The sequence below is a fragment of the Mytilus galloprovincialis genome, chromosome 7 (genome assembly GCF_965363235.1).
Source record: "Mytilus galloprovincialis chromosome 7, xbMytGall1.hap1.1, whole genome shotgun sequence".
Taxonomy (NCBI): domain Eukaryota; kingdom Metazoa; phylum Mollusca; class Bivalvia; order Mytilida; family Mytilidae; genus Mytilus; species Mytilus galloprovincialis.
Genome location: NC_134844.1, coordinates 80,051,591 through 80,067,438, shown reverse-complemented (window position 1 = coordinate 80,067,438; position 15,848 = coordinate 80,051,591). Strand labels below are relative to the sequence as shown.

General features: G+C 35.5%; 1 protein-coding gene across 2 annotated transcripts in view; it reads left to right on the top strand.

Annotated features, from left to right (window-relative positions):
- Nucleotides 1-15,848, top strand: part of LOC143083771 (MAM and LDL-receptor class A domain-containing protein 1-like) — a 43,443-nt gene that overhangs the window by 3,037 nt on the left and 24,558 nt on the right. Inside the window, exons 1-6 of one of the 2 annotated variants that reach the window (XM_076260084.1) lie at nucleotides 3,352-3,455; nucleotides 4,558-4,716; nucleotides 6,445-6,642; nucleotides 9,357-9,509; nucleotides 11,032-11,190; nucleotides 11,349-11,543. In XM_076260084.1, the coding sequence (XP_076116199.1) occupies nucleotides 3,398-3,455; nucleotides 4,558-4,716; nucleotides 6,445-6,642; nucleotides 9,357-9,509; nucleotides 11,032-11,190; nucleotides 11,349-11,543 (922 nt within the window). In that variant the 5' untranslated portion in view covers nucleotides 3,352-3,397. Of the gene's footprint in view, nucleotides 1-3,351; nucleotides 3,456-4,557; nucleotides 4,717-6,444; nucleotides 6,643-9,356; nucleotides 9,510-11,031; nucleotides 11,191-11,348; nucleotides 11,544-15,848 lie in introns of those variants that run through there. The other variant, XM_076260085.1, reaches the window with a different exon arrangement.

The window sequence follows — 15,848 nt, the reverse complement described above, 5'->3', positions numbered from 1 at the left end:
AACAGTCCTACGGAAAGATATGCCACAAAAGAGTGTATTACTCCTTTTTATTTCATTTAATTTGGTAAACTGTTCCATATTTGAGAACCTGAATATGTAAATGTTTTCCAACGGAAAGATATGCCATAAAATACTTGATTCTGAATCCTAACCAACCAGTCTTCATCTGGCTTATATAATATAATGATTTGAACCTAGCGCATACTAACCAAAAAGAACGCCAGTGAGTAAAACACCGAATCCTTAAAAAAAACTATTGCCAATCGCTGTGTCTCTCGATAGGAAAACACTATAAATATCAGTTGAAAAAGGCAAAAATCCTCAGATGGAGACATATAAAAATAAATAGAACAAAGACACAGAGTAGACGTGGACGTGTACTTGTACATCCCAAAAACAAAAAGACACTTGTTACAGATTAGATATTGCAGTTACTGAAAGCTCATTTAAAGTCAATAAAAAACGAATAAAAAAATCAAGCATTTAAGACAAAATTTAATTAATTTTCAATTCGTTCTCGTCCTGCTACTGCGTGAAATATTAGTTCTTGAAGTTAAGAAAATAAAAATCAATCTAAGGGGAAAATGGTGCGATTAACATGATCTTCGTAAGAATTTGCCTAAAATCAACGTCGATATACAGTGACATTTTCCATGGAATTTGGTAAAGATATTTCGATAACAAATTCATAAAAAAATCTATTCAATTTCCTCAATGAATCAGCGAGAAATAGAACAAAGAAATTCTTCATTTTATTGAATTATTCAACATGACGATACAGTTGACCTAGGATACCTCGGATTTACCGGTTTCTAATGGTCGCCATAGTAACACGGTTTTCAAATCGGATTGAATTCTGTGATTGTCTGACATTATGAAATCCACCGATCGTTATATACAATCAAATATGTCAAAAAAGTTTTGTTTTAAAAACGTCAATAATGTTTAACGTCATGCATGCATTGTATGCGAGACGTAGATGAGGTCCCTCATGGGGTGTCCAAGTAATCACATAATCACATTTGTTTTTGACAATATAATCACATAATCAAAAATTCAGTCCTAGATTATCAAATTATCAAATAATCATGAAATATTTGGTCTGGTAATCAAATAATCACTATAAAAACTGCAACGTAATCAGTCGCATAATCAAATGATGAGGAGGCCCGTAGATATGTTCAATAAAGCAAGTGGGTTAGAGTTACACGCTCAATATATAAATGTGAATGAGCTACCGGCTCATCATTCAAATGTACATGTAGGAGCTCCAACCTCAACATGTAAATGTGACTGAGCTCCAACCTTTTGCAGTTTAGAGCTATCTCGAGTATGTTTTGTGCGTCACTCTTTCATAGTCTTTATATTAGAAGAATCAGATGTTGGTTGTTGGTATATATATAAAAAAGAAGCTGTGGTATGATTGCCAACTCTCCACATGAGATCAAAATGACACAGAAATTAACAACTATAGGTCACCGTACGACCTTCAACAATGAGCAAAGCCCATACCACATAGTCAGCTATATAAAAGGCCCCGAAGTGACAATGTAAAACAATTCAAACGAGAAAACTAACGGCCTTATTTATGTACAAAAATAAACGAAAAACAAATTTGTAACACATAAACAAACGACAACCACTGAATTACAGGCTCTTGACTTAGGAGAGGCATATACATACAGAATTTGGCGGGATGAAACATGTTAGCGGCATCCCAACCCTCCCCTAACCTGGGACAGTGGTATAACAGTATATCATAAGAACAAGCTACATACAAATCAGTCGAAAAGGCTGAACTCATCAGATCGACAAAATACAAGAGGTCGAAGCCGGGTACTTGTACATCCCAACACCAAAAAGACACTATATAGATACATATCTCAGTGGTGGATCCAGGGGGGGGGGGGGGTTCCGGGGGTGCGCACCCCCCTTTATTTTTGCCGATCAATGCATTTGTATCGGGACATATGTTTTGCACCCCCCCCCCTTTGCCCTGGGTTAGCACCCCCCCCCCCCCCTTTCGAAAATTCCTGCATCCGCCCCTGTATCTGAGAGTACTCGCAGTTAACTGACAGCTAGTTTAAAGCCACTAACAACTGTAAGTTTGTTGTAGGTATTGTCAATTTTAAATACATCCATTGTTGTATTGTTTGATATCTTTTGTTAACCCTGTTACATTATGATACTATTAAAACATTTTCCTCTCTTATAACGGAGAAGAAGGGGCATTGTGTTTGGTTCATGACAGGAAATACTTATACCATGGAAGCAATATTTAAAATATTACTTCCATGCTTATACACACCTGGCACAATAACAGGATCAACAATGCCTATAGTCTATTGTTGATATTAAAACAAGGAGATGTTTTTGTTATATGCATTTCTTTTTGTATCCATCTGATGAGTTATGACTTTTTCGACTGATTTTTATAGTTCGTTCTTATGTTGTTTATATACTGTTACACCAATGTCCCAAGTAATTGGAGGGTTGGGCTCCGACTTACATGTTTAACCCCGCCTCACTCTGTATGTATGTGCCTGTCCCAAGTCAGGATCCTGTAATTAAGTGGTTGTCGTTTGTTGTTGTGTTACATATTTGTTGTATGTACATTTTATTCTACTTTAATTAGTCCGTTAGTTTTCTCGTTTAAATTGTTTTACATTTGTGACTTCGGGGCCTTTAAAAGCTGATATCGGTATTGGCTTTTTTCATTGTTTAATGCCGTACAGTGACTGATAGCTTTTAATTTTTGTGTCATTTGGTCCCCTGTGGAGAGTTGTTTCATTGGCAATCATATCACATCTTCTTTTTTAGATTCGACGTAACTTGTTAAAAGTTAAAAACATCCTTTTGTTTACAATGCATATAAAAGTAAATTCACAGATAAGTCGACTAATTTGAATCTAACTATTTCTGACATGTATACTATGGGACATGCAGAGACCTCTGTTGTTCTCTGAACAAACATCAGTTTTTAGATGATATTTTACATGTCTCAATGGACGCATATATACACGTCATACTTTCATTATTTTTTATTGAGATCAGTAACCTCAGCTGAAATTATACATAAAAATTCACGTCCCAATTAGAACTTTAACTAAATAATGTCCAATGATTTTTTTTTTTAGAAAAAACATTAATGTTTTGTAAAAAGTGGAAAAGTTTTTATAGAAGTTTATCAACTATGGTAAGTTACAAGCTATTGACATTTTGGAGGTGAAGGTGTCCTTGAAAACATTGAGAACAGTCTAACATAATTTATATCGACCCATGAACTAATATTCAATAGTTTAATAAAATACAAAACATATAATGTATCAAATATCATAGAAATTACAGTATGTCGTGATCACCTTCCCGCCATTGTATTTTTTCCAAACTTGACAATATGGACATGTTCCTTTTAATACAACTAATTGGAATAATATCGGTGCTTTTGAATATTGGTGGGTACATCTTATAATAATGTTTACTCATATTACTAAAAAAAAAATCAGAAGAAAACCAATAGGTCTTTCCACGGAAAAGTGGAAAGACCTAATATATGCAATGGTTTTATACTCTAAAACAGCTCAAATTATTTAATTGTTGTTTCTGAAAATGCATGAAATATTTGCCACTTGAGAGAACGTAGACAACAGTATTTGAACATGTAAACATATTTTACATGTCTTTGAACGTGTATGTATAGAGTACATGTAAGTACTTCCTCTGATGAAACACAGTTATAATGCTTAATTTGTTTGCTTCTAATGATATTACAATGGTGCGGTTGTCTATTTGATGTTTGTATTATATATACTGCGGGGAAACCAATATGATTAATTTATTTCAAGCGAATGAATAACAAAATGAGACGAAGTACGTACATAAATAAATATAAGCTTCACATGACCATTCATCATATGTGTTTTGTTTACTTTTTTTCAATTCAATTCAAATTCAAAGTTTTATTGCCATATAAACTTTACAGTTTGTGACATATAACAACAACAAAAACAAATAAAGACAATAACTAAGTAACTCAATATATATACACAAATTCAGGTAAATATTAAAGGGTCCCCTGTCCTCAGTTCAATTGACTTTTTTTTATAAAGGATCCTAGTTTATTCACTTGTGTTGGTGTTGATGGGTATATATATAACTTTGTCATTGTCAGTAAGATTAGCAAATGAATTACTTTCTCTGTTAATGCAATTAAAATATGTTAATCTAATATTTGAATTATGAGAACAATTTATTAAGAAATTTTTTTAATGAAATCAATTAGATCTACCCTCCTTAAGATGTATGGTTTAGAGACGACAGTACGAGATTTTCAGAGCTCCAAATACACAGGGTCATTAACATTACAAGTGAAACAAATTCAATTTTTCAAAAACAAAATTCTAATTAACGATAATAAGGAACTTTTGATCCTAAGAAATTCAACTTTTAAATTGTTTTAAAAATAGTTCAATAAAGTGATGTTATTTTGAAAGTTTCTGCATCACTAAAGATAAGTTCATCAAGTCAATACATCACGTGCATTATCTTATTCTTCAGTTGATCCATGTGTTTCGACACCGTGTACATTCGAGAACTCTAATATATGTGGTTATAAGCAGGATAAAAAGGATGATTTTGATTGGACAAGATCAACGGGGGAAACTCCATCGACAGACACAGGACCTGACCACGATCACACAAAGAAATCTGATAAAGGTAAAACAATTAAACGTGTAAGACATCAACCCATCCACACAAGTACATAGGAAAAGCCTGATAGTCAGCTACAACCAAGAAGATCCAGAATTGGCGTTTTTTTATATAGATTGGACCGTTGGTTATCGTGTTTAAATGGTTTTACACAAGTAATATTTTGGGGCCCTTCATAGATTGCTGTTCGGAGTGAGGCAGAGTTCCATGTTGAAGGCTGTACCTTGATGGTTTACTTTTATAAATTGTGACTTTGATGGACAGTTGTCTCATTGGTACTATTACCACATCTTTTTATATCTATATATAAGTCTCATATTAAATCGATTAACATTAACATGTGTAATATAAATCTCAGTTTAAATCTCTAGAATTTTACTTTACTACAGTGACCAAGAGACTTGCAATTCACAATATTGGCTCCATTACTAATGAAGGGGTCTGTTTGATATTTTCCAGTATATGTATATGTGTTTTCATAGACGAGGCTCATAGAACATCTTAAGACACAAACAACGACTGTTATTCTATATCCTACAACTTTAAAACAGCTTTACGTAATTATAATCATATACTTTCAGTTCGTTACACGCAAATAATTACATTAGATGTATGTTTCATTATAATACTTTATTCTGATTGGCTAACTGTACATCACTAGTTATTCCGGAAACAGTTGCATTGCTCAATACAACTTTTCATTCATGATAACACGTGGACCAACAATAAAGTGCACAGGTGAATTAAATAACAAAATATATAAAATTCGTGTTTTCATGATCATAGCTAAAAAAATGTAATTATAAGTATTGAATGCTTCTTTTTGTAACTTTATAGGGTTGTAAAAGCGTTGACCGTGTGCACATTTTTAGAATGAAGCGCTTCCGCGCTTCATACAAAATGTACTTCGGTCAACGCTTTTACACCCCAATAAATTTACAAAAAGAAGCATTCAATTCTTAATTACATGTATCTACAGTATTCGGATATTATATATCCTGTATTTTGAAGCTGTTCATTTAAAGTGAACATGAATAAAAAGGACTGTGAGGTATACTTGACGGTAGATGCTAAAAGTGCTATACGGACGTCAGGCATATATAGAGTATTGTTTTCCTAATCAAACAGCAACTCAACAGCACAATTAAACATTGAAATAATTTTTTTTTTTTATATTGAATAAAATTGAGAAAGGAAATGGTGAATATGTCAAAGCGACAACCACCCGACCATAGAGCAAACAACAGCCGAAGGCAACCAATGGGTCTTCAATGTAGCGAGAATTCCCGCACCCGTAGGTGTCCTTCAGCTGGCCCCTAAAATATGCATAATAGTACAGTGATAATGGACGTCATACTAAACTCCGAATTATACACAAGAAACTAAAATTTAAAATCATACAAGACTAACAAAGGCCAGAGGCTCCTGACTTGGGACAGGCGCAAAATTGCGGCGGGGTTAAACATGTTTATGAGATCTCAACCCTCCCCCTATACCTCTAGCCAATGTAGAAAAGTAAAAGAATAACAATACGCACATTAAAATTCAGTTCAAGAGAAGTCCGAGTCTGATGTCAAAAGATGTAACAAAAGAAAATAAATAAAATGACAATAATACATAAATAACAACAGACTACTAGCAGTTAACTGACATGCCAGCTCCAGACCTCAATTAAACTGATTGAAAGATTATGTCTTCATAATCTTTCAATTATGTCTTCATGTCTTCTTGAAGGTTATTATATGCATATCGAGACTTCAAGTCCGCGACTTCAAGGTGATAAAGCCCGACTTGTTTCACTTGAACAAACCTCATCGTCGTCTGATCGATGTGTCACATTTTGGTATCACATGTACGGACAAGATACTGGTACTCTCAATGTTTATCTACAAACTAATGGCATCACTGGGAAACCAGTCTGGAGGAAAAAAGGTAAAGCTGTCATTTGTAAAGTAGGGATTCAGTAAGATCAGATATATGTAACTTCTTCTTTGTCTGTTCTGTGGAAGAAAAAATAACGTTGTTACCTTACTAAACAATAACATATTTTGGGTTAATTTGACCCCTTCTCGTAGTAACAGATTCGCCTCGATTGCGGATTGTCGTGAATTCAAAACACGGGTGGTTAGAAACTAAAGACTTTAAGATTAGTATTTTCTGCTCTTCCGCTTAAGCAGTCGGAATAATGTGCCTGTGTAATGCGGGGTTCACACATTGCCTATTATTGCTCCTGTTTGAGATCAGACAGCTATAAGACACGAAAAGTGAAAAAGTCGGATCACTATCCTCAATTTTCTGGAATGTCATATCATTGTCTGAACGCAGTCGTTTAAGTTAGTAACAGATTCCTACGGGTCGGAAGTGGTCCGGGTAGTTCAGCGAAGCACCAGTTAGGTGCGTAACATTCGGGGAAACTCAGCCGATTTTGTCTAGTCGGATTGCAAGCGTGACTATGTCGTGACAGATTTTGCGGTATTGGATCAAAATCCTAACAGTGTTCTTTGTTTCCTGGACGGTGTCCTGTGGAACGGGAATGATCTGGAGAAATTTTTCATTGCTGTTTTTCTGCCGATTGAGTCAAGATTGCATCCAGATCTTGTCGATTGCGAACTTCTTTGTCGAAACCGTTTCGGAACAATCCCGTTATTAATACGAAATTCGTAAAGAATACCCAAGTCAGAGTCAGGACAATTACAGAATACAATACGACTGAGACCAGACAAATCCGTTTATAAGGCGATAGAGCGGACCGTTATAGGATTACGTTCGGACAGTACCTGATCATCCCGAGTTTGCAGACAGTTTTCGAACGGATAGCTTCCGTCAGCGTCGGTTCACTGTCTGGCACTGTCTGATCTTTGTCGGATTACATTCGATAGAATCGGGACGCAGTCATGACAGACTCGGTCGAATTTTACCATGCGAAAGATACAAATCGAATCAGAAGCGGATAGAGAACGGGGTTATCGGGACAAATTCGCTTGGAAACGGTAGAATATCTACGCTTTCTGAACAATATCTGATTGTTGTCGTGATTAGATTATATTTTTAAAAATTTTAATTAAAGCTTGTATATCCATTTACGGTTCACAGGATCTTGATCAGACTTTTGACAAATTTTAATCGGGAATTGTCCTTTCAAGGACGGCAGTAAAAATCGTGAATGTGTGACACCAACTTAAGGTGATATGCGAACTGTTGCCATGTGAACTGTGACGTTAAAATTATATATATATTTTATATTTATACTTAAGAAATAATTCATGGGGGCTTGAATATATCGTGATTTTACCACGGGTTGGCCCTTTATGACAAATATTTTACCCCTGAGCGATAGCGAGGGGTAAAATATCGGCATAAAGGGACAACCCGTGGTAAAATCTAGATATATTCAAGCCCCCATGAATTATTTCGATTCTGATAGGACACATACGGCAATTCTTTTGGATCGAAGCGCTCTAGGTGTAGGCAAATATTTGCCGTTCCCATAAATAAACGCACTATTAAACTAGCGTAAAAGAACGGAGCAAACTGCATTAGTGACATGCTTAAACTATTTAAAATAATGTATTTAGACAGTTTTGGATGAATTTGAATGACAATTTATTCAATTCTAATATGATGTACAATAAAGGGCTTTTGCCACATTTTAAAATCATTTGTGTATGTTTCCTTGTGATGATTTTCGTATTCACAAGCGTGTATTTTCCCGTAAAATGCTTACATTCTAACGTCATTGTTCTATGACGTCGGGTATCTCATTCATAAAAAAGCATATGACGTGGGAGTACAATCGGAACAGCACTGGCAATATATTCATATTTTACCACGGGTGTGTACTCAAAGCGTTTGAAGGACGTCATGTTAGAATATGGTTTAACGTGTTGGTCGTGTACAAAAGACGGTGAATATTCAAATAACATTATAACGTCCTCGTCCGGAACATGCATGTTAATTTGCTACTGGACTTTGAAAGGAGACAAAAGAACGAGAGGGACATTCAAACGCATAAGTCGAAAAAAAAAACTGACAACGTCGTGGCTAAAAAAAACCCAGACAAACAGACAAACAATTAAAAAAAATCAAAGCCACAACACTTAAGATACTTAAAACTGAGCAACACGCAGCATTCATCCACCATCATTATCAAAGTTGCACCGTTTTGTAAATTTCATCTATTGACGGTTGTAAATTGATATGCATGATGGGTGTCTTAGCTTTGCTTTTTTTCATGTTTAGGCGATAATTTATGCTAAATATTGTTAGCTTTAGAATGTTTTCAAAAAATCATGGTTGGAATGTAGACGAGCTATTCGCTTAAATCAAAATTCTGACATATAAAATATGACAGATATTCTTTGGCATTTATTATGTAACCAATTTCAGTGTGTACTTGTTTCTGCAATAATCTTCTCTCGAGACAAACTGTTGGAAAGGCATAGCCGTAAAGCGTTTGCAAGTATAACAGAACGCGCCGAAACAGCACAGGGAAACACAAAATGTAAAGATAGCACATTTATATTTCCCGACATACATGATCAGGCAGTTGTCATTCATTATGGTGTTAATGTTATTGATCTAAAAAGATGTGATAGCTCCGTATGTTGGACTTTTGTATATATATTTGACTTTTTCTCTTGAAACAGGTGAACAAGGCAACGCATGGAGGTTGGGAGAATTTGATATCCCTGCCAAGTCTGGTCGTGTTTCGATAGTGTTTGAAGGTATCAGGGGTCTTGGTTACCGTGGCGATATTGCATTAGATGATGTTGACATAAAGAAAGGACCATGTTCACCGGGTAAGTACTGATATTCAATCAAATAGACGAAAACAATATGCAAAGGTTTAACATTGTGCTGTAAAACCGGAAAACGAAATTATCACAAATTCGTAAACTGATATTAACAACACCGAATTTACTTACGTTTTAACACCATTATTCTTTAAAATTTGAAAACAACTTCACTTGCATTTAAGAATCAGCGGCGGCGTCAATCTGAAGAAACATAAGATGCGTTATAAGAATACTTATCGGTCGCCATTTTCACCTTTATATTTTTTTCCTTGAGCACTTACATTAGATATCTTCTTTGAGAGTTGATTTCGTCGACTCTGTCTGTTATATTTTAACACGAATGCTGTAGCAGTATTTGAGTACCCTTCCAGCACACCACAGTTTTTACCTGAAAATTTTCACTTACTGTTTAATTTGGTTTGATATTTCTATGCGAAGTGTTTTATTGGGGTTTTTTTTCAGTTCGCCTTTTTTCAATTTTGACATGATGTTGATGTCCACTGACAATTGGATTTTAATTGACCCTTTTTTTTTATTTTACTGCTTTTTTTCAGCTCATACAAAATAATAACAACAATTAATGCGACTGCATTATTTGTGTTCACTCAATCTTTAAAAGGTATAAGAAGGCACCTCCGGGTGCGGGAATTTCTCGCTACATTGAAGACCTGTTGGTGACCTTCTGCTGTTGTTTTTTTTTCTATGGTCGGGTTGTTGTCTCTTTGGCACATTCCCCATTTCCATTCTCAATTTTATTTTATACATAGTATTTGTTGACTCCCTTTTCACATATTTTATTTACTTTTAAATTAGTTCATTATTTATTAATTGTTTATTAACATTAAGGAACTCCAATACTCACTTATACACTGTTATTTTTCTTCTTCTTAGAAATTGCTTGTTGTATTAATTGGTTCGATTGTTGTTTCATAAGCATTCGTTATATTATTTTTGTTTTGTTTTGTTCAACTGTTTATGTTTCAACATGGTTGAAATTCAATTCACATTCAAATTGGTCAATGTATTTTATATTTGTTTGTTTTCAGATTGTGACACAGTGATGACAGCTGTACCCATATTTTGACTATTTTACCTTTTATGTCTGTTTTGTTCACGCATCATTGTAAACATAATGGAAGTTTGATGCGAATGTCATACAAGTGAGAGGTTTAGCGCTATAAAACCAGGTTCAATCCACCATTTTCTACATTTGAAAATGTTTGTACCAGGTCAGGAATATGACAGTTGTTGTCCATTTGTTTGATGTGTTTTGTCATTTGATTTTGTTATTTGGTTAGGGACTCTCCGTTTTGAATTTTACCCTGAGTTAAATATTTATGTGATTTTACTTTATATTGTTTTCTCTTGGAAATTCCAATGATGGTGGAAGTTTAGAATTTTCGACCGACCGTGCAAGGGCTGTATAGCCAGTCAAGATCGTTAAATTTTTTTTGGAATGGCTATACAACCCTTGCTCGGTCGGTCTGAAATTCTAATGACAACTTATCATTTGTTTTATTCACAGGAAGTAAGAAGAAATCTTTGTCATGTGATTTTGAATCATCCAATCTATGTGGATATACAGAGGACAAAACAGATGATTTTGATTGGACAAGAACGTCTGGAACAACCCCGTCACCAAGTACAGGTCCGTTAAATGACCATACAGTCGGATCCATTGCAGGTAAACAACTTAGTTGAAAGATGTTTTTGGGTATTTCTTTATTTATGTTTTAACTTTTTTTTTCTGTTGTAGTCTTTGCTCATGAATTTGCAAACGATATTTTTGATTAAAACTAAATAATCATACAACTTATCATTTTTCTATCTTTATTAAAACAGGACACTATATTCACATTGAAGCATCTGATCCACGACAACTCGGTAACAAAGCTCGGCTGATATCTCCTGTGTCTCTCCCTGCGGAGGAAGGATGTTTGCAGTTTTGGTACCACATGTACGGGTCACATATAGGAACTTTAAATGTTTATGTGAAATCAAATGGTCTGCTAGGAATCGCTGTTTGGAGCAAAAAAGGTTTGTTTTGCAGATTAATAATACCCATTGTGTACAGAAAAATCATAACATATTTAACAAGTAAAATCCACCATCCTTGCTTATTTGTTTATGATAATTGTTAAGGTCAGGTTGATTATGGTAAGTATAAATGAAATACTCCAGAAATGGGAAATAATATAGAACTCGAGTAGTGAAGAAGTTTACATTTATCAATGTTAAACGCCGATTCTTTTAATAAGGAGAGGAAACATTTAATGGTCTTAATTTATTTTCATCTTGCCACAATTTATTTTATATTTCATTTACATATTATTATACACTATTTCTTGTAATATCAGGTTATGACCAAATGAATCCATGACCGTACTTATAATGTGTGTGTGTGTAAAACATGATATCCTGAGGATTCAAAATATCCTGTACGAAATATGGGCGTCAAGTTGGTTACCTATTCCCTATTCCCTATTCGTTACCTATTCCCTATTCCCTATTCGTTGCCTATTCGTTACCTATTCCCTATTCCCTATTCGTTACCTATTCGTTACCTATTCCCTATTCCCTATTCGTTGCCTATTCGTTACCTATTCCCTATTCCCTATTCGTTACCTATTCGTTACCTATTCCCTATTCCCTATTCGTTACCTATTCGTTACTTATTTGATTTTTAATATCCTTCCCCCTTTTTAATTATGGCATGGAATAGTTTAATATGGCTGCCGTTACCATGGAAACGGCACAATTGTGAAAAAAATGAGTTTTTGGTTTTTGGTGAACTGTTTGGATATGCTTCAACTCAGAATCATCATATTTTAAAACAATGTAGGTGCCCACTATATACAGGTGTTGGATGATTTTGGCGATCATTGGAACTACTATGTTGCCATGGAAACTACACCAAAATTTTCAAAATTCTAAAAATGCTCAAAACTTCATGAAACTTCACAGTAATGATGAGCAACATTGGAGTTGGAATTTCCAAAATAGGTCTTGTTACCATGGGAACAATGCAAAAAGGTCAAAAATTTCAAAAATAAGAATTTTCCGCAAACTGGATGAAACTTTACAGGAATGGTAACTGGCATAGGCAGAGTTGGATTTTGAAGTTAGAATTTTCAAAATGGCCGCCGTAACCATGGAAACAGCAAAAATATCAAAAATTCAAAATGTTCAAACTTAATGAAACTTTGCAAAAATGTTACTAAACATCTGTAGATGCTCTCTTTGACTTTGGAATTGTCAAAATGGCTGCCGCTCACCTGGTAATAGGGGGAAGGGGTGCCTTCCGTTATTGCTAGCAATTACAAATCTAGTTGTTAATAGTCTTACATATGGTAATAGTTCTGAATTGGTTGAGGTAAAATGATCTTTTTATGACTTATTTATATGTGTTTGTGCTCAACCGATCCTTTTACTTCATGTTCGATACGCATTTGTTCCTTACTTGTTTTTTATACGTTCTACCTTTTAACTGCTTTATGTCCGTATGTTTGAAGATGGATCTTGGTTCGACGGGATGAAATCACCGTGTTAGCGCTTGCTAAAAAACGAAGATGTGGTATGATTGCCAATGAGACAACACTCCACATTAGACCAAAATGACACAGAAATTATCAACTATAGTTCACTGTACGGCCTTCAACAATGAGCATAGCCCAAACCGTGTAGTCACCTACAAAAGGCCCAGACATGACAACCTCATACAATTCAAACAACAAAACTGACGGCCGTATTTCATATACAAAAAAATAAACGGAAATATGTAACACAAAAACAAACGATAACTACTTAATTTCAGGCTCTTGTCTAGGGACAGGCACATACATTTTTTTACTTACATAATGTGGTAGAGTTAAACATGTAAGCAGGGTGTACATCGTTTCGGAGCATGCTATTACCTTGTTTAATTCGTTCCATCACTCGCTTATAATTCGCTTATAATACGTGTATCTTACGTTGCACCTTTTAAAACATGATTTTCAATTGTTTTGTTGTCTCTGGTGGAAGATTTGGGCTCTTAGAGGTGATATAACTCTATAAGTGCATTTGTATCCGTTCCAGCGGTCGGATAATACCCTGTTAAATATTCGTTACTAATTCGCTTTTAAAAAGTTTGTTGTACGTTGCACCTTTTAGAAAAGGATTTCCAATTGTGTTCATATCTCTGGTGGTAATAATGTGTTCTTATAGATGAAATACCCCTATAAGCGCATATGTACTCGTTCCAGCGATCGGTTAATACCCTGTTACCTATTCGTTACCTATTCACTTATAGTACGTTTGTTGTACGTTGCACCTTTTAGAAAAGGATTTTCAATTAAATTCATATCTCTGGTGGTAACAATGTGTTCTTAGAGATGAAATGACCCCATTAGAGCGCATGTACCCGTTCCAGCGCTCGGTAAATAACCTGTTACCTATTCGTTACTTATTCGCTTTTAATGCGCGGGGTATACGGTGCACCTTTAAATAAATCGTGTTTTAATTGTGTTCATGTCTGGTGGTAACAATGTGTTCTTATAGATGAAATGACCCCATTAGAGCGCATGTACCCATTTCAGCGCTCGGTAAATAACCTGTTACCTATTCGTTACTTTTTCGCTTTTAATGCGCGGGGTATACGGTGCACCTTTAAATAAATCGTTTTTTAATTGTGTTCAGGTCTCTGGTGGTAAGAATGTGTTCTTAGAGATGAAATTACCCTATTAGCGCGCATGTACCCGTTCCAGCGCTCGGTTAATACCCTGTTACCTATTCGTTACCTATTCGTTACCTATTCGCTTATAATACATTTTTTTATACGTTGCACCTGTTAGAAAAGGATTTTCAATTATGTCCAGGTCTCAGACGGTAACAATGTGTTCTTAGAGATGAAATGACCCCATTAGAGCGAATGTACCCGTTCCAGCGCTCGGTAAATCACCTGTTACCTATTCGTTACCTATTCGCTTTTAATGCGCGGGGTATACGGTGCACCTTGAAATAAATCGTGTTTTAATTGTGTTCAGGTCTCTGGTGGTAAGAATGTGTTCTTAGAGATGAAATTACCCTTTTAGCGCGCATGTACCCGTTCCAGCGCTCGGTTAATACCCTGTTACCTATTCGTTACCTATTCGTTACCTATTCGCTTATAATACATTTTTTTATACGTTTCACCTGTTAGAAAAGGATTGTCAATTATGTCCATGTCTCAGGTGGTAACAATGTGTTCTTAGAGATGAAATTACCCTATTAGCGCTCATGTACCCGTTCCAGTGCTCGGTAAATAATCTTGTTACCTATTCGTTACCTATTCGCTTTTAATGCGCGGGGTATACGCTGCAACTTGAAATAAATCGTGTTTTAATTGTGTTCATGTCTGGTGGTAACAATGTGTTCTTAGAGATGAAATGACCCCATTTGAGTGCATGTACCCGTTCCAGCGCTCGGTAAATAACCTGTTACCTATTCGTTACTTATTCGCTTTTAATGCGCGGGGTATACGGTGCACCTTGAAATAAATCGTTTTTTAATTGTGTTCAGGTCTCTGGTGGTAAGAATGTGTTCTTATAGATGAAATGACCCTATTAGCGCGCATGTACCCGTTCCAGCGCTCGGTTAATACCCTGTTACCTATTCGTTACCTATTCGCTTATAATACATTTTTTTATACGTTGCACCTGTTAGAAAAGGATTTTCAATTATGTCCAGGTCTCAGACGGTAACAATGTGTTCTTAGAGATGAAATGACCCCATTAGAGCGCATGTACCCGTTCCAACGCTCGGTAAATAACCTGTTACCTATTCGTTACCTATTCGCTTTTAATGCGCGGGGTATACGGTGCACCTTGAAATAAATCGTGTTTTAATTGTGTTCAGGTCTCTGGAGGTAAGAATGTGTTCTTAGAGATGAAATTACCCTTTTAGCGCGCATGTACCCGTTCCAGCGCTCGGTTAATACCCTGTTACCTATTCGTTACCTATTCGTTACCTATTCGCTTATAATACATTTTTTTATACGTTTCACCTGTTAGAAAAGGATTTTCAATTATGTGCATGTCTCAGGTGGTAACAATGTGTTCTTAGAGATGAAATTACCCTATTAGCGCTCATGTACCCGTTCCAGTGCTCGGTAAATAATCTTGTTACCTATTCGTTACCTATTCGCTTTTAATGCGCGGGGTATACGCTGCAACTTGAAATAAATCGTGTTTTAATTGTGTTCATGTCTGGTGGTAACAATGTGTTCTTAGAGATGAATGGCCCCATTAGAGCGCATGTACCCGTTCCAGCGCTCGGTAAATAACCTGTTACCTATTCGTTACTTATTCGCTTTTAATGCGCGGG